This window comes from Equus quagga, chromosome 9, assembly GCF_021613505.1.
Source record: "Equus quagga isolate Etosha38 chromosome 9, UCLA_HA_Equagga_1.0, whole genome shotgun sequence".
NCBI classification, from domain to species: Eukaryota; Metazoa; Chordata; class Mammalia; order Perissodactyla; family Equidae; genus Equus; species Equus quagga.
This window is the reverse complement of record NC_060275.1, coordinates 80,009,546-80,032,151: the sequence shown is the minus strand read 5'-3', so window position 1 is coordinate 80,032,151 and position 22,606 is coordinate 80,009,546. Positions and strand designations below refer to the sequence as shown.

Here is a 22,606-nt window from a genome sequence, read left to right as displayed (position 1 = left end):
GTCTGTTCTGCTCTGTGGTTTGAGGAAGGGAAGTGGGAGCTGGGTTTCTGCATCCTCCAGACCACTGACATGCTTGGGGGGTGGGGAATAAGACAAGGGCAAGTAAGACTGCCACAGAACTTTTCCTAACACTTTGAAAGGTGACTTTTTCTTGACTGGGTATTTGTTTGTTTGCTGTAAACCTTTGACTGGTTTTCAGAGCACCAACCATGTTAGTTCAGCCAGTTTCTATTTTATTTATTTTTATTTTTTTATGTTTCCATGGGGGAACAAAAACTTGAAGTTTTCTAGTCCATCATTTTGCTGACATCACTAAATATATATCAGTTTCTTAATGAACAATTCTGAGAGCCATTTTTTTTTTAAGATTTTATTTTTTCTTTTTCTCCCCAAAGCCCCCCGGTACATAGTTGTATATTTTAGTTGTGGGTCCTTCTAGTTGTGGCATGTGGGATGCCACCTCAACGTGGCCTGGCAAGCGGTGCCGTGTCTGCACCCAGGATCCGAACCAGCAAAACCCTGGGCTGCTGAAGCAGAGCACGTGAACTTAACCACTCAGCCACAGGGCCGACCCCCTGAGAGCCATTTTTAATCAGAGTAAAAATTAATACGTTATATCTCCTTGGTGATATAGTTGTAGAATTGGATGGAGCTAAAAAAGGGATTTGTGTTTACTCTTAACTAGAGGCAGTCTTTTTAATGGTTAAGGGAAGGAATTTTGGAGTTGGTACAAATGAATCCCAGCTTGGCTTTTTATGAGAAAGTTATTTAACCTTTCAAAATCCCAGTTTTACCTTCTGAAAAATGAGTATATGAAATGATAGGTGGTTGAGAGGAGTTAACAAAATGATTCTCCTCAAAAAACGCTTTATCAAGTGCTCAATAAATACCAATAATGTTATGAAAATTACTTTATATATCCATTGTTTACAGCTTCATCCACTGAATGGCCACATATATTGATGACTACCCTTTAGTCCAGGCATGCTAAGTACATATTATTTTTTGAGTAGCTACTAAGTGCTTTCTGAATATTTTTACCCAATGTTTTTAATTCCATGGGTCTAAGAAGGGATATTGCTCTCTAAAAGCCTTCAGGGATTACAAAGATGAGAAAGATAATACTATTCAATACTAGCTAGCAAGGATGTTGTGAAATGGGTATTCAGTTACTGTTGATGGAAACTGCAATTAGTAGAGTTTTTTTGGAAAGCAAAATGGCACTGTGTGGAAGCTGCCCTAAAAATGCTCATACTCTTTTACTTAGTCACTCTATACTAAGGAAACCATCATAGCTGCAGACGAAGATGCACTGTCGTCCACTTATTTATTCACTTAACACATATCTGATGCCTGCTCAGTGCCAGGTGTTAATTTTAGGTTTTGTGATCAAGACCCAGCTTCTGTTCTCAGGGAGCTTTAAAATGAAAAATTGAAAACACTATGAATGTGCAATAGTAGAGACAGGGTCAAATAAGTTTTGTACATCCATAAGATGGAATATTATGAAGCTTTGAAAAAACCATGTTCTGAAGAATTTTTAATGCAAGGGGGTATGTGCTGACTGCATAATGTTATTAAAAAAGACAAAAGCTTTATTTAGCATAACATTAAATTTGTTTTAAAAATATACAAATACTTACATAGAAAAAAAGCCTAGATATACACCAGAATGTTAATAATGGTTATCTCTGGTTGATGGCATTATAGATGATTTAAAGTTTTTCTTTGTATTTTTCTATATTTAAAAAATTTTTGCAATTAGCATGTGTTACTTTTATAACCAGAAAAAAAAAATACATATTTTCAAGGAGAGAGATTTTGGAAAAGAATGTTTTAGTGTTCACAGGAAATGAGAGGTGCTTTTGTACTGGGCACTTCTTCATCTTGGAGGTCCAGGAAAGAGAGGGCAAGGGGAAGGGAGAATAGATAAGGGGAATAGCCCATTTTCTTGTCATGTGGTCTTTGCTTTTTACCTCCCTTCTGCTCAGCGTAGGATCAGTAAAAGGCTGATTTTCAGAAAAATCATAGAAATGTATCCTCTCCTCATTGGATGCTCCTATTTTGGCAGGGGAGGGGGGGAAGGGGAGGGGCAGCGTTTCTTTTGCACTGCCTTCCTAATGCCATCCGCATGGAGTAGATCACAAAATATGCACTATCATTTCCTTTCTAGTTTTTTTTTTTTTTCTATTTTGGGTGGATACTATTAGTACCTTCTGATCTTTTGCAAATATTGGAACTGTATGATTTTTATTTTCAGTAAAAACCGAACCACCTGAGATTTACAGTGTGAAACCAGTTTTGGGCATCAAACGAATGGTTCAAATAAAATGGAAAAGGCCTGTGTTGGCGCCTAAATCAACTACTTTAAAATACAGACTTCGATTCAGAACAGTAAATGGTGCCGGCTGGGTAAGTTATACCATTGTAATATTTCTATTAGAGGGCCCAAAGAAGAGAATTATTGACAACTTTTTTGACCTGGAATCATTTTTTCCATTTTCTACATTGAAAATACAGGGTAGACAATAGTGAATACTTTTCTTCCCAGTTTCCCATTTGGGCCTTTTAGATGGGAAAAGTGTTTTATTATAGGCATCTTGCATTCTGAGCACAGGGACTTATTAAAGAGTGAGAAATTTACTTTTGCATTTCACCTTGGTTTGTGTCTAACTACGTTGACCACCAGAGATTCTATGGCTTGGCCATTTCTTTTTAAATTTTTCCAACCTTTTATGAAATTGTGATATGTAACGCACATTTAGAAAAGTTAAAAAACCATAAATATTGCATTTAACAAATTATTATCAGCACTCATGTAAAAACCAGTGAGGTCAAAAATAACATGCCAGAGCCCTCTGCCTACCCTTTCCTGATGACAGGCCCTTCCTCCCATAGAGCTAACTGTTAGCCTGATTTTCATGGTAATTACTTCTTTGCTTTTTACTGTGATTTTACCATTTAAGCCTGCATCCCTGATCAACATAGTTTGAGATATTATATTAATGAAATCCATACATTTTGTATTTTTTTTTATGTTTGGCTTTTTTCTCTCAATATTGTGCTTTTAAGATTCGTTCATGTTATATAATGCTGGAATTTATACGTTTTTATTGCTGTGTAGTATTCCATTGTATGAACACAATGGAATGATGGCTGTAATTTGCATTTACCTGACTTTTTAAATGAGATTGCATAACTTTTCATATGTTTATTGGCCATTTGGAGTTCTTCTTTGTGAAGTGTTCATTGAAATCTTTTGCACATTTTTTCTATTGGATCATCTGTCTGAATTTTTAATTGATTTGTTGGAATTCCTTATATATTATATTTATGAGTCTTTTATTTGTTATATGTGTTGCAAACATCTCTCATTGTGTGACTTGCCTTTTCACTCCCTTAATGGTGACTTTGGATGAATAGAACTTCTTAATTTTAATACTGTCAACTTTCATCAATCTTTTCCTTTATTTTTAATGCTTTTTGTATCTTAAGAAATATTTTCTTCAGAGTTCAGAAGGTATTTTCATATTTCCATTAATGCAGGCTGAAATTATTTCAACATTTTTTGTGGCAAACACCTTGCATATTGACTCTTAATTACCTCCAAGCCAGCTCAATCTAGCTAAATCTTTAAGAATTTTTTCCCCCACACAAGATTTGCTAGTAAAACACACCTCCACTGTCTTATAACTTGTTGGTTTTTAACCTAAATGCAGGTGTTTTATTTATTCCTATTGAATTTCTTCATATTTGTCTTATCCATCATTTCAGCCTATTTAGAATCTTTATTCTATCACTCCAAACTTATAGTTAACTTTCTAATTTTTTGCTATGTTCAGATTTGATAACACTCACTTCTATACCTTTATCTAATCATTAATCAAAGTAGTGACTACATCAGAGCCCTGTGGTAAATCAGTAGAGACCATTCAGAGACATCAATCTCTCCTTCTTTGAGTGTGATCATTTACTCAGGCTTCTTTGAATATACCTAATTACCACTAGACTCATTCAGCCTACTTTTTTTTATCTTGTTCATGAGACTATCACTAGACTTTTTTGTTTGCTGAAACCCATAGATACCATGTCTGTGGCATTCTCTCCTAGTCTAGAACTCTTTCAGAAGAGAAAATTGGTTAAGTTTCGCTTGTGTTCAAGAGAAGAGAAATAATGATGTCCACTCCTCCTCTCAGCTTTCCTTCTATGCCAGCTCTGGAACCATTTTCCTAGAACCTGACTACATGTAACTTAAGACTCACTGATTTGTAGTTCCTGAAACTCAGAAAGGAAGCCCTTAGCAGGGCAGTCCCTGGCACAACGTAAGCTCATCTTCCTTCACACCACATGTCATGGTCTCAGTGAACCCGAGGAGCTTCTAAAATAATCTACTGTCTAGCAACCCTTAATTTCTTCTGTTTGTCTGGGCTCAGAGTCCTGCAGCTGCTGGAATAGGATTCAAGAAGAAAACTAAACCAGGATCTATGTCCCTCTAAAAAATTACTAAACCCTATACAACACTAAATGAAGGTAGGATGTGTAAACTACCCCAACTCCCAGCATCCTATACCCACCTCTTTGACAAACTCACCTACATCTACACTCATCTTTGCCTCCTTGCTTCCAGTCCCTGAGGTCAGAGGTCTTTCCTCCTGCTCTCCTGGAGGAAGTAGGAAGGAAAGTGGAACGTGCAGCCAATATCTCTCTCCTTTCAGCTTTCCAAAACAATTAAGTCTACTCAGTTCTAAATCTAACTAAATCAACCCAAACTGCTATGGATGGTTCCCATTGTCTATGGAAAAAGGTCCAGATCCTTAACCCTCCAAGACTTGGCCCCTATTAACCCCTCCAGCCTCATCTTTTCATCTTGTTCTTGCTTCTCAAGTAATTCTGAATTGCAAGTTTCCCTTCTGTCATGTCGTTTTCCTATTCTGTGCCTCTGCCTAGAACACCCTCTGCTTTTGTACCTCTACTCCTGCCCCAAACCTTCCTAAATCTATTCATCTCTCAGAACTCAGGTCTGACATATTTCCTTTGGAGAGCCTAAGCTAGGGGCTCCTCTTCTGTCACTGCATGTCACACTCAACACAGTCATTTAAAGTCATCTCTCCCAGCATTAGACTGTAAGTTCCTCACACACAGAGACCTTGGTTTTCATCTTTGTTTTCTCATTGTCTGGCATGTGGGCTCAATAAATGTTTAACTAAACTAAACTATATAAAAACTAATGCTAAAATCCCAATATGTCCATATAGCAAGACTCATATATATGATGCTATATGAGTTACAAAGTTTTCTTATACTCCAAACTATTTAATCTTTGCAAATATCCTATAAATGAGGCATCACAGTACTTATTTCTACAGATTAGGAAATTGCAATGTAGAGAGTTTAAATCACCTGTCCAAGATTGCAAGGTTTGTAAGTTGCAGATCTGAGCCCAGGTTTTCTGACTCCAAGTTCAGTCATTCATTTGACGTACTTTAGCAACCTCCAGACCACCTTCCTGTGGCCATAGTCTAAATGGTTTCCACCTTTATAATTGGAGCCATGTGAACACTTTACAAAAGGATCTCAAGACTGTTTTTTATTTATTTATTTATTTATTTATTTATTTTATTTTTCAAGACTGTTTTAAGAGTTTGATTTAGGCCTTGAAACCAAAACTTCTGACTCATCTCAAGACATAAACCCTTTGGATGAGCTAGGATTTGGCACAAAGTGTAGATGGTGAGAAACAAACTTGATGAAGTTAATTAGTGTTTTGGTAGGAGTCTATTGCTTGTGTTGGGTTGGGAAGTTTTAGATTTAAGCCTTTATATGGAGGAACAACCGATCCTGGACCCTGTGAGGGCCAAAGGTGCTTCGCCTGGACAAAAAGCAAAAGTTAAAGAAGCCTTAGAGGCACACTATTTGAAAGACTGAACAGTTATTTTTTTTTCCCTTTGAGGCTAAGGCTGAGAAGAACAGGCTTGCATAGCTACATTAGGCAGAGCTTTCTGAGCATGAACGTGGAGGCCCAGGAAGCAGGCCAAGCACGTGCTGAGGGTACTAGCAAAAGCAGGAGGAAAAATTTGAGAGATTTTTAGAAAAAATATATTATATAATTTAAAAATCGTGAAAGGCAAAATAGAACCTTATTAGACTTCCTTGCACATATTTTATGGCTTCATATTGTTTTTATTTTAAATTACATATGGAGGGCACCATGTGGTTGACCTTCTAAGGGTCTTAATCTGGTTCCAACTGGGCCCCATAACCAAGGTAAATTGAGGAGGCTATTTTCCAAGAGACAATGGCTTGTCCTAAGTTGTGTTCCCAACAACCCTATTCTGCCACTGCAGCATCTCCAGGGGCTATTGGAGGAGAGTGCTCAGGGAACCTGGGATTCAGCAGTGAAACTGCCTCACCTTTGGTCCCCAGTTCCTTGCTCCAAAGCCATCTCACTGGGCTGAGAGTTCAGAAGTGTCCAGATGCAGCTGGTAGGCTCAGCTTTTTGCCACATACTCACATCCTCATTTTGCCCAATTTCCTTTAGGCCCAGGAGGTATAATTATGTACTTATTTCACATCTGTTATATATACATAAGAAATATCAGGACTTCCTTCTCTCTCACGGTTCTTTGGAACTAGTGTGCGTACTCACAAAATGGACATGCCTATTAGTGCAGTTTATTTTTATTAATTCAATGTAAGTTTATATAAACCAACAGTTAAAAGTTCATATTGTAGTAACAGTGACCATACTCAGAAAGAAATAGCTGAATTTTCAGGTTCTCTTGGAGGGCTAGGTCCAGAAAGGACTTTAGAGATAATATAAAGCAATACTAATGAGGAAACTGAAGTCTAAAAAGGAGAAGTGATTTATTTACCTCTCCTCCCTACCCACCTCAAGAGAGTATCAAAATGAGTTTATGCATCCAGCCTGCTAAGATCTTTAGCAGCTTGACTGGTCACCCAAAAACCAGTAATTGGAAGTGGAAGATTTGGGTAAAGGGAGTCTAGGAGTGAGGAAATCTGTATTCTGGTCCTAGTTCTGCAGATGACAAATGCTGAGGTAGTCCACAGTCACTTAATTTTTTCTGGGTCTTGTCCGTGACATAAGATTGTATTTAATACAGCTAAGGTCTGTGTTACCTACTGTTCTGTGAGACCTTATCTCTAGGTGTTGGAGTCACCTCCACAGTTTAAATTGAGGCCCAAGATGCCCTGGGTCCCAGGACTCCACCTTACATCTTCCAGAACAGCAAGACTCTGCTCACTCACATCCATCCTAAAGGCAGGAAACTCTGCTTCACAAGCTTAGAGACAGGAAATGGAGAGGGTGATGGTTCATGGGGTGACTCACATCTATTTAGGTGCAAATGGTCCCCAGGTATGCATGGAGCGTTATTTATGAAAGTTACAGTATTAAAATTTGAGATATAATGCTACTAGTTCTGAAAAGGTAGGAGAGGGTTGGGGAGTGAAGAAGAAACATGGAAAGATAGCATGTGGTCTCCCCTCCAGCTCAGAGTTGTCTTTGTCTTCTAGATGGAAGTCAACTTCAAAGAAGGGTCCAATGGAGACACAACATACAACCTCACTGGGCTGCAGGCTTTTACAGAATATGTCGTAGCTCTGCAATGTGTGGCTGAGGAGTCAGTGTTCTGGAGTGGCTGGAGCCAAGAGAAAATGGGAACAACTGAAGAAGAAGGCAAGCTGGTCCCTTGTAATTCCTTTTCTGTATGCTCTGGGTTGGGTGGCGTGGGCCTAGCATTTGTGGGTTTTGTCAAGGGCTATTCATGGGAATCATGGACTCCCTCAATCCCAGAGCCTAGGGAGTCTACATTCCCTCTCCAAGGGCACTCACTGCACCCATCTGAGCCCACAGGAGACACCGGCCCTCCTCTGATGGTTATAGTTACATTAGCAGCTTTTTGCCCTAAAGGCAAAAGATTACATCTTTAATACTCTTATAAAGTTCTTGTACTGTATATGAAGCAGTGTAATATTTAAAGCTATCCTATGATAAATTAAAGATATATATTGTAAACCTTGGAGCTGCTACTAAAAAAATAAATAAAAGTATAACTAAGGAGAAAAAAAGAGTCACATCTTTAATGATAGTTAGGGAAGGAAAGAGGAAGAAATGGGTTAAGTGCTTACCATGAGTCAGATGTGGTAATTAAGATTAATAATTCAAGTCTGTGGGCTTGGCTTAAATCCCAGCCTGGCTCTGGAGTGACTTTGGGCAAGATATCTAATCTTTAATCCTTAGTTTTCTCACTATTTATTCCCCTTTTCCATAATGAAATATAATTTGTAAAATTGAGTTAATAGTAGTACCTACTTTTTAGTGTTAATTAATTATTTTAAATTAAGGTCACATTGACTTATAACATTGTATAAATTTCAGGGGCACAACAATGTATTTCGCCTTCTGTGTAGGCTATGTCATGTTTACCACCAAAAATCTACTTGCCATCTGTCACTGTACACATGTGCTCCTTTACCCATTTTGCCCTTCTGCCAAACCCTTCCCCTCTGGTAACCACCAATCTGTTCTCTGTATCTGTGTGTGTGTTTGTCTTTCACATATGAGTGAAATCTTTTGGTATATTGTCTTTCTCCGTCTGACTGACTTCACTTAGCATAATACCCTCAAGGTCCATCCATGTTGTCGCAATGGCAAGATTTCATCTGAATATATATATATATATATATATATACACACACACACACCCCCCACATCTTCTTTATCCATTCATCCATCGATGGGCACTTAGGTTGCTTCCTTGGCTATTGTGAATAATGCTGCAGTGAACATAGGGGTGCACATATCTTTTTGAATTAGTATTTTTGTGTTCTTTGGATAAATACCCAAAAGTAGAATAGATGGATCATATGGTAGTTCTGTTTTTAATTTTGTGAGGAATCTCCATAGTGTTTTCCATAGTGGCTGTACCAATTTACATTCCCACCCACAGTGTATGAAGGCTCCCTTTTCTCCACATCTTTGCCAACAATTGTTATTTCTTGTCTTCTTAATAATAGCCATTCTCATGGGTGTGAGGTAATAGCTCATTGTGGTTTTGATTTGCATTTGCAGAACCTTTTTCTCCTGTTCTCTGTCAAATCTCTCTGCCTCTGTCTTATAATGACCTTTGTGGTAGCATTTAGGATCCACCTGGATAATCCAGGATAATCTCCCTGTCTCAAGATCCTAATTTAATCACATCTGCAAAGTCCCTTTAGCCATATAAGGTAACATTTATAGGTTCCAAGGATTAGGATTTCAATTTTGGGGGTCTGTTTTTCAGCCTAACACAATGAATAAATAAATGCATGACTAATTAGATGAATACTCAGTGATGTCCACACATCTTCTTCCAAAATATGGAAGAGAAAGGCAAAAATGCTGACCTTTCTAGACTTCTGAGGCTTTAACCTTATTTCTTTATAAAACATGTGGGTTTTAGACCATGAATTTCTCCCCACCCTACCCCAGCCATGATTTCAGGCCCTTCTTATTCAGTCTCATAGCTAAGTCCCACACTGGTCTCAGGTAACATTTAGGTCAACTTGTGTGCTCCCTGGTCCAAATGACAACAGTTTATTCCTCTGGATACTGGTTGAGTTTTCCCATGAGACTATGCTGGTGTTAACAGATGTTTGGCACGTCCTCCCGTATGGTTGGATGTCTGGAAACAATATGGTGTCTTGTGAGTTTTTTTATCCCCAGTGGAGATGTTCATGCTTAGTCTGGACTACCCCTAAGATTCTGTTCTTCTATTCAGTTCAGGCATCCAGTCTTCTATGCCAGCCTGTAGCAGTATAGTAAAAATCCCAAATCGTTATGTGTTTAAGTGCTTAGAATAGTGCCTTACAAATGTTAAGGGCTATATAAATTTTAAATAAATAGAAATGCAAGCATGGTTAAAACAAAACTAGTCAAGTTGTGGATCTAATGTAAACTTTTGATTAAAATTACATACAATATTTAGGAACGTATTTACATTCTACAGAGATCACCTCAAAGTGTCCAATGAATGCAAATATAATAATTTACAAATGTCAAAAAGCACATAAATTGCACAGTAAAAAATGGCCCAGTGGTTACAGTCTGTTGGAGTAGTCAGTTATTGTTGTCTACGTCTTAGCTGAGGCCTCCCTTTTAAAATATTAGAATGAGGGGCCGGCCCCGTGGCCGAGCGGTTAAATTCGCATGCTCTGCTTCGGTGGCTCAGGGTTTTGCTGGTTCGGATCCTGGGCGCGGACATGGCACCACACATCAGGCCGTGTTGAGGTGGCGTCCCTCATGCCACAACTAGAAGGATCCACAACTAAAATATACAACTATGTACTGGGGGATTTGGGGAGAAAAAGCAGTAAAAAAAAATATTAGAATGAAACACATGCGATATCATTGAGCAAACTGTCCTCTCCCTTTGCTATGCCTTTCAGCAGACAATCTGGGAGATGAAGTTCTACCTCAGGTGCAATCTTGTTTTGCACACCTCTTCTCTCTGTAGCTGCCACTCTTTTCCCAAGTGACTTCCTGGTGCCCGTATGGCTCAGTGTCTTAAGTTAGCTCATCACAGTCCAGCCAGTCTCTGATGTCAGTTTCATCCACATTTTTTGCTCACAGAAACAAGATCTGCCATTTCAACTGATTTATTATTTCAGCTATCTTGACTAAGATTAATTAGCAAAACAAGAGATGCTGGTGTTCTCTGTGTCCTTTACTAATTAAATGAAATCAAGACTTATCAAAGTTACCACTAGAGAACTTTTGCTTTTGTTTTTCTTCATTTTTTCAGGATCCCAGAGGAAACCGATGAATATTTCCCCACCTCCCAGCAAATCCTAATTTCTCCTTTTCCAAATCATAAACTATTTTCACAAAGAAAGGCATTTTTAATACACACCACCTCAAACCTTTTCTAAGTGTTTGGTTATTTCTATTCTAAGTTGAATGTGAAATACTGCCTATTTTCTTTTGGACTTAAACGTATTGATTATTAGGGTTACTTACCCACATTTAAGCATGTAAATGTCTACTATATGACACAGATATCATTATATTCAAATCCTGGCTTTATTACTTAAAAGCTTATTATATTTATCAGTTGCTTAACTTCTCTGTGCTTCAGAAATGGAGATAATAATATTCGTGTACCTAATTATAGGGCTGTGGAGATTAAATGAGATAATTCAGGTAAAAGGCTTACTGCAGTGGCATTTGCCAAAAGTTAGCTGTTATTTAGGTCTTCAGCAAGGGCACCAGTATATGTCTGAGGTGGTGATAGTTGTCAGTATTCCCAGATTGTAACAGAAACAATGTAGCATCAAATTGTTACTATATTGGTCCAAACAATTGATGCCTTTGAATATGTGGATATTTTGATGGATTTGGAAAATTTTAATTTTGTTTTTTCGCAAATACAGAATTATTACTTTTCCCCCTTTGATTAAACTGCAAATCCATTATTAACTCATGGTTAATGGAAAATTGGCTTCAATAATTATAGAACATTTGCATGCTAGTCAGGCAGTGGTGTTACTAAAAGCTGTATCTGTGGAAAGTCTAGAATGGGAAGACTGTTTCTCTTTGGACCATATCTGCAGGAAAAAGTGGCCTCAGTGAAAGAAAAAAATACCTGATTATATTCATTCATCATCACCATTTGCTAACACTAAATGACCACCTATGGGATAAATCTAAGGAGAATTTCACTCATATTTCTAATCAAGTGACTAGAAAGATTGATTATTTAATAATCAGTTTATTTTTACCTCTCTCTATCCTTCAGATGAATATGTGGGACTGGATTGTATGAACATTTTACCTTTAGGTTTTTTCTTTCTTACTCTCAATATTATTATCCCTGAGTCTGACTTCCACATAACCAGAATAGAGAAGCTCTGCAAGTAAGAAATGGAGTGAGAGTCCTTCTAGTTCTGTGGGTCACCTTTGAAGGTAGCCTCGGGATAAGTCTGTCTTCTTGGAAGAAGTCTGTCTCTGCTCACATCTCACTTGTTGTAGATAGGCTGAAACCAGGCCTGTTGCTCCCTGTCTGAGAAAGTTGAGTACCGATTGTCCCATCTTCTGATTCAATAAAGACCTTTGGGAATCAGAAAACTCCTGGCAGACCTTGTAAGACAGCATCTCAGTGGAATGCAGATGAAGTCATATGTGAAGTCTAAACAGTTCCAGTTTCCTTATATCCAGCTTACATGAAATTACAGTAGATCTCATTGGGTGACTTGGAGCCTAACAGTTAGACTGTGTTACCCACACTTTGGCTTCTGCAAGAGTAGTTGTAGAAATGTGACTCTCCATTGACGACAAGACAGATTATTGACTTAATTGCCCTTTGGTACATATTTCCACCTTATGAAGTGGTCTGTAGTTGGAGTTCAGCAATTTCACTTTAAGACATTCAATCACCTGAAGTTAAAAAGATCCCTGAAAATGATCTCTCAGTACTAAAATAGTTTAGATCTTGGCCTGCGTGGTGGACCCATTCTTTGCAGACCTAATTACATTATCTTCAGCCATGTGATTTCCTCGAGAAAAGAATCAGAGTGTGTCAACTGTGGCTTTAGTTAGAGACATTTCCTTGCTTCTCCAAATTACAGGCCATTAGCCGTCTGGATAGTTCTTTAGAACTCTGCCTTCCTCTCATGGCCAAAGTGTGTGGGTCATTCTTTAATCAGAAGCTCAGCATGTTGAAATTTCAAGCTCATGTCAGAGCATTCAACTATAAATTGCCAGTGATCCACTCCTTGCCAAAACTTGCTTGAGACATGATATGTGAGACATATAGTCCAGAGATAAAGTAAAATGTGCATCCCTCTTGTTTTGTTTATCCCTGTATGGTTAGATCATCAGAAGCTAACACACTTTTGAACTATCTTGTCTTAGATTATGTTGTTCGCTGAAGAAATGCATGAATCAGGTTTCACATTATGCCCCTACATTTTACAGAAGACAATCATGAGAAAGGTACACTTGCAATATTTCTGTACTTTTGCTCTAGTGCAGTTGCAGACATTGGTCTGTATGCTGCCCTGTGTCTTTTTTTGAGAGGATTCACATGATAAATTTTGTTTATGAGTTCAGTGCCCATAGCCAGAAAATACTGACCTCTTCTTATGAATTTTTTGTTTCCTTTTTATCAGGCCATGAGAAATATGCAACTCAGTATGAGTCTTTTTTTTCACTTTCCTTGTGAGGAAGATCAGCATTAAATTTAGAGCTCAGGGAGGGACCTAGTAAAGATTATTTCTCTGTTCCTTTATTCTTTATTTCTTTCTTATATTTTATAACATTGTAAGTATGCAGTTTCATCCTTTTTGGTTGTAGATATGGCCTAAATTATATATACAACCATGCATTGCTTAACAGTGGGGATACATTCTGAGAAATGTATCATTAGGCGATTTTGTTGCTGTACAAAGACCATAGAATGTACTTACGCAAACCTAGATGGAGTAGCCTACTACACATCTAGGCTATATGATACTAATCTTATGGGACCACTATCGTATATATGATTTGTCATTGACCAACACATTGTTGTGCGGCACATGACTATATATTATATCTATATAGAAAATATATATACACACACTATATACTATATATACTATATATTATGTATAATATATATAGTCATGTGTGTATATATAAATATATATATATATACACCTCCTTATCAGTTATCTGTGTCATTCCTAGCTGTAATGTATGTAAGTGTTCTATCTTAGAGGACATGAGATGTCACATTTCAATCCAGATTTGAGTTATAAATTATACTACAATGGAGTCTATTGTGCTTTTCTTTTACCTTACATTAAGTCATCAGATCCAAGAGCAGCTTTACTTTTTACCTTTTTGGTTGATTTCAATCCTTCAGCCACAAAATGAAGACATCATTGGTCATTGTAATGCTGTCATCCCTCCACTCTCCACTGACTGCTCCTGGCTCCTTCAAGCAAATCCTTCTCAACTAGATCTTCTAAACAGGCAACCCAGGGGTGGGCCTGGTGGCATAGTGGTTAAGTTTGCACACTCCGCTTCAGTGGCCCAGGGTTCGCAAGTTCAGATCCCATGCATGGGCCTACACACTGCTCGTCAAGCCATGCTGTGGCAACATCCCACATTCAAAATGGAAGAAGATTGCCACAGATGTTAACTCAGCAGCAATCTCCCTCAAGCAAAAAGAGGAAGATTGGCAACAGATGCTAGCTCAGGGCCAATGTTAGCTCAGGGAAAAAAAAACCCACATTAGGCAGCCCAGCTAATTTCATCATCTTCTGTTGCAACTTCCTTCTGTCTGAGTTGAGCACCTCACTCTTTTTCCTTACAGCTCCACATGGCCTGGATCTGTGGAGAGTCCTGAGACCAGCTATGGTGGATGGAAGAAGGCCAGTGCAGTTGTTGTGGAAGGTGACCTCCCTCTGGATATATATATTTCTTTCTGTTTAAAACTCTTGATCTCTTACATCTTCAAGAGCTGTGATTCTTGAACTTTTGCCTCCTGAATTTTCTTCTCTAAAGGCTTTATGATGCCCCAAATCTCACAGTGGTTTCCAAGCTCAAAAAAGCCCCATTGGTCATCTTGTAGATGGCATGAAGATGTATGACAGACCCTGTTCCCCCTCTTCTTTGGCATGAAAGATTAATATTTGAGACAAGTACAAAAAGTTCAAGTGCAGGAAGCAACTTAACCTCCTGGAGAAAACCATCGCTGTCTGGCCTCCACTAGAAGTCAATGTAAAATTCTGTAGCCCCCAGCCCCACATTGGAGAAGAGCACTGACTTGGAGTCAGCTCACTGATGTGTCCTTAGGGCATATATTGCACATGTGCCCCTTTGAGTGCTGGCATAGTGGGGTACAAGGACAGAACAGGGGCCAAATGGTCCATTCTAGGATGGAGGCCTGGGAGTGAGGAACAAAGGAGAAGCCAGGTGGGTGAAGCTGAGAAGAGGAGAAAGAAGGAGTAGATGAGAGAAGAAGGTAGGAAAAAGAACTGAAAAGAAGGGGGAAGAGAGAATAATACAGGAAAGTAAAATGGGAAATAGAGGGGAAAAAAACCCCAGCCAGGAAATAGGGGAGAAAAGATGAGAGAGTTGGGGGGAAGAAGAGAGGAAGGAGACCAGTAAGATGTCCAAACTCTTTAGGATGTCTCCAAAATTCTCAGGAAATACTCATCATGTTATCTCATACTTGCTAAAGTCTAGGCAAGTGTAAAATCCTTTTAAAAATGGAAAACTTGCCCTGCTTTGCCAAATGACATTCCAATACCAATTACTTCAGAGTGAGAGCATCCTTCTACCTTTCTCCTCTCCCTTCACACCCTCAGGGCTGTGGGACACCCTTAGGTTACAGAGGCAGCAGGCAGGGGAAAGCACAACCAGTGGTGTTGGGAAATCTTTGAGAATCAATTCCAGATGTTGTGGTTTCTTTCTCAGTGATCAAGTGTAGAAACAAATGACTCTGTCAACATATTTTTGGGGAAACAAAGCAAACAATGGCATATACCCACGTGTGGTCTTAGCCACATAGCAGTGGGTCAAGTAGGCCAAGCTGTGAAGTAGGTGAGATGGACTTCAATGCCCTCCTCCTCCCTCTCGCCTGGGGACTGGTCTTCCCTTTGTGTCAATAGGAGAGTTTTCTAAGAATCAGAGTTGGTTAAAAAAGAATGGACTAAAATTAGATAGTGAAGATGATTGCACAACTCTGTGAATATACTAAAAGCCACTGAATTGTACACTTTAAAGCAGTGAATTCTGTTATGTGAATTATTTCTCAATAAAGCTGTTATTTCAAAAAAAGAGAATGAGTTGCCTTGATAAAGAAAAGGCTCCCAGTCATTAAGAAGGTTCTAGCTGACATTTTATGTCATGGAAGCTACAAAAGAAATTCCTGAACTGGAAAGGCAACAGGACAAAATGACTTCTAAACTCCTGTCTGGCCTTACATTTAGTCATTCTGCTCCATTTATATGTGTTATCAGTAACAGAAAGTGAACAACTGGAAAGCCCTATAATTCCTGGGAAATACTAAGCATTCTGATCCCTTGACAGAACATCTGTTAGTGGGCTCAGGTTCAAGGCTGAAAAGAAGAGTTTAGCTGGAGCCCCTGGAGTCACCTTAGGCTTCGCATCAAGGATCTGGCTCTGGTAGGGCAGCCCGGAATGTTTAGGTCCTCTTGGCTAAAATGTCTGGTCCAGGGAAGCCAGCCCCCTCCTCAGAGGGCTGTTGGGGAGATAAAAGGCAAGAACAGAGGTCCTTTCCAACCCTTGGGGGCTTCCAGGTGAGAGATGACCCAGGGCCAGAACAGTCTTGGGACTGGCTCGGTAGAAATGCCTCAACTTTTTAGCTTATATTTCTCTGCCCACGTGGGATGAAGAGAAGGATACAGCCAAAAGGAAATGGAGGTGGCTTGCTGACATTGGCTTGGACATTCTCCTAGTTTAGCCTCATGGAGTTAAACTTATGTTAAAGGTTGACACCAAGGAGACATTTATCAAGTCCCCTCTTCTGGCACTTGAAGGGTTAATATCACAGCACAGAGTATATTATTCATTCTTGGAAAGCAATTACCTGATTGTGGTTTAGCACCTAATAGTTAACACTACCCCCCAACCCCATCCTCACTATTTATCGCTGCCTCAATGCCCTTCTCTTTTTGTTTTTGGTAATAAATTTTGTTTCCTTTGGGTTCAGAAGGCAAGAGGAGCCCCAGTCCTGGAGAAAACACTTGGCTACAACATACAGTACTTTCCAGAGAACAACACTAACCTCACAAAGACAGTGAATACCACTAACCAGCAGCTTGACCTGTATCTAGGAGGCGAGACCTATTGGGTGTCTGTGATTTCTTATAATTCTCTTGGGGAGTCTTCACTGGCCACCCTGAGGATTCCAGCTATTGATGAAAAGCGTAAGTACAGTGTAAACTTCTTACTTAGATGCCTGGTCCCATCCAGGTAGCCAAGGAGTAGTCCCTATCCTCTCAAGGGTTGCTATTTCTCTAGAGTCAAAATGAAAATGAAGTTGGAACTTTTTAGGTCATGGTGAGGAGAGCAAAATCTCTGGTAGTTAATGAGCTCCTTGAAATAAAGTTCCTTTGGAACAAAGCTTTTGCTGAAAATCAGAGACTTCATAAATCATGTGATACAAAGTCATAACCCTAGGAGTTCTATGTGCAGCTTGTATTTATTTTGTTCTAAGTGAATGTAAGCTGGAATGAGCCATATAAAACTATCAGATCTGCCATATCTGTCCTCAGTGGCTGAAACCTCTCTTTTGAAATCCTCCCCTCACAATATTGAGCATGTCCTACCTTGGTTTGCTCACTCTCCTGTTTTCTTCCTTTTCTCCCTTACATTTGAATACCAAGTTAGGAAAATTTCTAATATTTATACTTGCCAATAAATTGCTCATTACCCTTTTGATTAAGTAGTTCTTAACATTTTACTGCTCCCAGGCAAACTCATATGTTATATCCTGTTTTGGAATAAAATACCTTCTTTGATTCTTATTCAAGGAATTGCAGGTAATGGACTTACTCTTCTGCTTTATTTTTCTTTATAAATCTTACTATTCCTCATTCTATAGATTTTCTCATTTATTTTGTTTATTACCTCTCTCTCCCTCAATAGGATGCAAGTTCCATGAGGGCAGAGATTTTTGTTTGCTTTTCTCTTCCCCTCTTTTTCCTCTTCCTCCTCCTTCCTCCTCCTTTATTCCAACATACAGAACAGGCAAAGAGCAGTTGGCATAGAGAAGGTGGTTAGCAACTGTCTGTTGAAACACATCATAGTTAGAGAAAGCACTCTCCGATTTGTCACCTCTCTCTATTTGCTTAGATCCAGACTGCTTCAGGCATTTCCACTACCAGCTCTAGACTTGTCTGCCTATGCTCCATTTTAGCTCTTCTCCTTAAACATAACCTGTTTTCTTCCCTTGCCTCATTTTAGAACTCTTAGATATACGTATTTTATGTTTTGAGCTACATTTGATATTATTTTAGTTACTATTTAATGGTATTTTCCATAGTCTTTAGTTCCTGGCATCCTAGTTCCTGCCTATCAAATACCCTAGTGATGAAGTTTCTGACAAATATATGTCATTGGATATACATTCGTTGTTAAAAGAGGTGCTGCTGCATAGTAATCTCAGTGTCTTGGTGTGGCTCTGGAGTGGGAGGCAGTAAAGAGTAGAGGATAAAAACATGGGCTTTGGAGGCCAACAGCCCTGGATTCAAATCTTTGCTCTTTCACTAGATACCATAAACCTTGGGCAAGTTATCTAACCTCTCTGAAACTTAGCTACTGTAAAATGGGCCTATTATATAATAATACCTACCTCATAGAGCTATTGTGAGGATTAAATAAGATTATGTATGTAAAATTCTTTGTCTAGTGCTAATTATTATTATCATTCTTAATATGATTTTTGATTAATTAAATTTCTATTAGACCTGGATTATCAACTTTAAAAATTTTTCCCAATTCTGAAACTTCAAAGGTTTTCCCTAGTTCTAGGGCCGGCCCCGTGGCCGAGTGGTTAAGTTCACGCACTCCACTGCAGGCAGCCCAGTGTTTCGTCGGTTCGAATCCTGGGCGCAGACATGGCACTGCTCATCAAGCCACGCTGAGGCGGCATCCCACATGCCGCAACTAGAAGGACCCACAACTAAGAATGTGCAACTATGTACCGGCGGGACTTGGGGAGAAAAAGGAAAAAAAGGAAACTTTTCCCTAGTTCTGAAGGTACTTGCTTTGTGTCAGAAGTATCAGTGTGATCATCAATTATAATGTTCCCAGACTAGGTGTAGGCAAGCTACAGCTTGTGGGCCAAATCTGGCCTGATGCCTGTTTTTGTATAAAAGGTTTTATTGGAACACAACCACACCTATTTGTTTATGTATTGTCCATGGCTGCTTTTGTGCAACAATGGCAGAGTTGAAAGTTGTGACAGAGACTATCTGGCCTGCAAAACCTAAAATGTTTACTATTTGGCTCTTTACAGAAAAGGTTTACAGACTCCTGTCCTAGACATATAAGAAAATAATGTTCTACAGAATTTTGCTTAATAAAGTGGGGTCACCTGGAGAGTAGTTATAGTAATAAGAATTGTTGTAAGTGTAATAGTCATTAAGTATAATTATCATATATTGTCCGTTAGTATATGTCAGGCATTGTGCTAAGATGACATAGGTTAATCTAATGTTAGCCTTGAAATGACCCATGAGGCAGATGCTATTATACCCACTTTATAGATGGTGAAGCTGAGATTCAGGAAAGCTTGATAATTTGCCCAAGGTCTCTCAGGTGGAATTCAAGCCCAGATCTGCATGATTCCAAACTTGTATACTATCCTTTATCCAGAACCTTGGACTTGGTATTAATAAAGTGACTTAGAATTCTGGTCACAGTAAATAATCAGTGACGCTGAACTGGTTATTTACTTCTGTGAGCCTCTATTTTCCCATCTTTAAAATAAGGGATTGGAATAGATATACCTTCAGGTTCCTTCTGGCCTGAACATCCTCCAAGTTCTAGGAGGCCTTAGCCAGTAGGCAGCTATGGAATGGTCTGAGGCAGGGCCTGGATTGTGTGATGAATAGCCACTGAGGAGGAGTCTGGGACTGACTTGGGGTAGCGTTCAGGATGGGCTAGGACAGCTGGCAAGGTGAGGCACCACCAGCATCTGAGAGCTGTATTTGATAAGCCTAGAGTGACTGCCTTCATGCAAATCACAAGACATTAATGGTGTTCATAGCCAACCCCCTTCCCCCTTTTCCCAGGAAGGTTCTATATTTCCTACTTCCCCTAGGGATGTGTTGCGGTGGGAGAAATTGCTCAAAAAGTTCTTGTTGAATGATGGAAGGATACAGCCATTAGTTTATATTTAGTAGAGTGATGCTTTGGAAACTTCTCTTTCAACACTCCTTAATGATGCCTAGGCCCTTTCGTCTTTCAAGGCTGACTCATGGCTTAATTGAACCACACCCACTGTGGTCCAGAGCGTGGGCTTGTTCCCTTGGTCCCTACAGCACTTTTGGCTCTTTCAACCAGACTCCTGCTCCTCAGAGCACCAGTTTGGTAATGAGAAGGAGTGTGGTGTTAGGAACCAACACTCTGTCAGGTCTTCAGGTCAGGGCTTGTGTGCAAGTACTTTATTAAGAAAGTTCCTCCAGAGAGACCAGAAAAGGAAGCAGAGGAAGTAAGGCCAGGGAAGGGGAAGAGGCCAAGCCAAAGGTTCTGTTTGATTTTCCTACGGCTACTCACAACAGGACCACAGACTGAATAGCTTCAAGCAACAGAAACTTATTGTCGCCTCGTTCTGGAGGCTAAAAGTCTGAAATCAGTGTTGGCAAGGCCATGCTCCCTCAAAAGCCTCTAGGAGAGGATCCTTCGTACTTCTTTTATCTTCTGGAAGCCCCAGGTGTTCCCTGGCTTGTGGCAGCATAACTTCAGTCTCTGCCTCTGTCGTCTTCACCTGGCCAGCTTCCTCTGTGTCTCTGCCTCTGTGTCCAAATTCTACTTTTCTTGTAAGGACACCAGTTGTATTGGGTTAAGGGCCACCATCTTAGCTTAATTACTTACATCTAAAAACGGCCTGATTTCCAAATATGATTAGTTTCTGTGGTATATCTATAAAGAGGATATCTTTTTGCGGAGACACAATTCAACCCATAACAGATGCGATCTGCAATAAGAGTCTTGGGGAGAGTGGTTCTAGCCTGACACTGCAGGGGGACTCTGGGATGTAAGTTACATCTCAAAGTTATCCCAACCAAGCAAAACACACAAAAACAATAAGAAGGAATCTAAGAAGATTGGGAGTGCTAACATTATCTGCCACAAGAGGCTAGGTAAGGGTCCATATGCTCTAGTAATGACTTTCAGCCTGACCAAAATAGCAATTGAGGATGCTTAGAGGCTATGAGCAGGGGAGGGCCGGGAGGAGAAAGTTAGAGCCCTGGGGATTAGTGGGGGTTGATTTCTTGGCTTGTGTGCCTTGCCCCAGCCCCACCCCTTCCTCAGCTTCTCCCTTCCTTCATGCCTCAGTCGTCCTTCCTCAGAGCTACCCTTTCAGGTTGACAAATTATCTGGCCTTACTTGGAGGACTAGCAGCTGGAGTGTCTCATAAAGGCCCAGTTTTGGAAAGGAATTCATAAACTGTGGCCTTCGAGAACAGAGGCTCCTAAATATGCACACAGCCTGATGGGACTTGTTGCCCAGAAATAGCAGGATTTGGTAACCTCAGTCCCTGCCTCAAATCCATACACTTGCCTCGGCTTCCAGCTTCAAAAGGCTTTTTAGTTTTTTTGAGGAACACCGTCTCTTCTGCCCTCTCCAGGACTGTCTTTGATGTTTATTTCAACATAAACTGGATAAGTTAAAATCCACTTAAACTGCCTGTGGATTCCAATTTTGAAGGCTCAGTTGTGTTGTGGGTGGTGAGGAGTGGGTGCAAGGGGAGAGCCACAGCCTATGCACCTTCTGAGCCCCACCCCTTCGTGCCCTCTTTCTCTGCCTCACTGCACCTCCAGTGGTTCTCTCTTTTGCATAGTGTGAGCATTTTTAACAAGATAGCTCTCTAATTCTGATTACATCCCAGATAGTGGATTTGAAGCCACATGTTCAACTTTTCTGTTAAAAGAATCCATGTGCCTATTTCCAGACATGAGTTTTCTACTAGGCCTGCAGAAAATGTTGTCATTTATATATTGGTCCTTACCTAGGTGCTTTGGATGGGTGTGTTTGTATCTTTCTAGTACAGGCACAACAATTCTTACTCCCTTGGGAATAGGAATCCATAGCTAGGTTGTGTAGAGCCAGCCTAGACAGTTGAAATTTGAAGCCATCTCCCTGGTATGATTTTAGGGTTGCCATCTCCCAGCTTCCCAGACACAGAATTCCTGATGCCTGAAATTCTCCCTTTAGAGATTCTTTCTTTTTCTCAGGCTTGCTTTCGTTTTGACTTGCAGAGACACCTGTGGAAGGTTAAATCTTTTTAGTCAGCAACTCTCTAGTGAGATCCTTTTCTGGAAATATGTAAATTTTGGGGAGATAAGAAAAGATTAAGAAGGCACTTAATTATCAAAGGTGACGGGTGAGGAAAGGGATACAACAAAAGGGGTGAAAAGAGTACCATAGGGAGAGGCTGCCGAGGAGGTCCTGAACTTTGACCTTCTTTACAGTTTGGGCAGTGAATGGATGCCAATGTGGTTGGTGCATTTGGAGGATGAGTTAGGTAGCTGTGAAGCTGTCTTTTTCTGTCCTTTCAGCATTTCAGTGCATTGAGGCCATGCACTCCTGCCTCACTCAGGACCAGCTGGTCGTGGAGTGGCAAAGCTCTGCTTCAGAGGTGGACACATGGATGGTCGAGTGGTTTCCAGTTTTGGACTCAGAGCCCTCCATCTTCTCCTGGGAATCTGTGTCTGGGGCCAGGAACTGGACAATCCAGCAAGGTAACCAGTGCAGATCCCACAAGTTCCCGTAGGATTTAGTTTCATTTTCATCAGTTTTTAAATCTTTAACTTTGGCTTTGAAGCTGTAAATGTGGTTAATAGCATTTGACAAGCCAGTGCAAGC

General features: G+C 39.9%; 1 protein-coding gene across 4 annotated transcripts in view; it reads left to right on the top strand.

The window, feature by feature from the left end:
- Positions 1 to 22,606, top strand: part of IL31RA (interleukin 31 receptor A) — an 81,259-nt gene that overhangs the window by 43,639 nt on the left and 15,014 nt on the right. For 3 of the 4 annotated variants that reach the window (XM_046672324.1, XM_046672323.1, XM_046672325.1), the window contains exons 5-9: positions 2,261 to 2,412; positions 7,534 to 7,711; positions 14,358 to 14,437; positions 16,722 to 16,938; positions 22,300 to 22,482. In XM_046672324.1, the coding sequence (XP_046528280.1) occupies positions 2,261 to 2,412; positions 7,534 to 7,711; positions 14,358 to 14,437; positions 16,722 to 16,938; positions 22,300 to 22,482 (810 nt within the window). The remainder of the gene's footprint in view (positions 1 to 2,260; positions 2,413 to 7,533; positions 7,712 to 14,357; positions 14,438 to 16,721; positions 16,939 to 22,299; positions 22,483 to 22,606) is intronic. The other variant, XM_046672326.1, reaches the window with a different exon arrangement.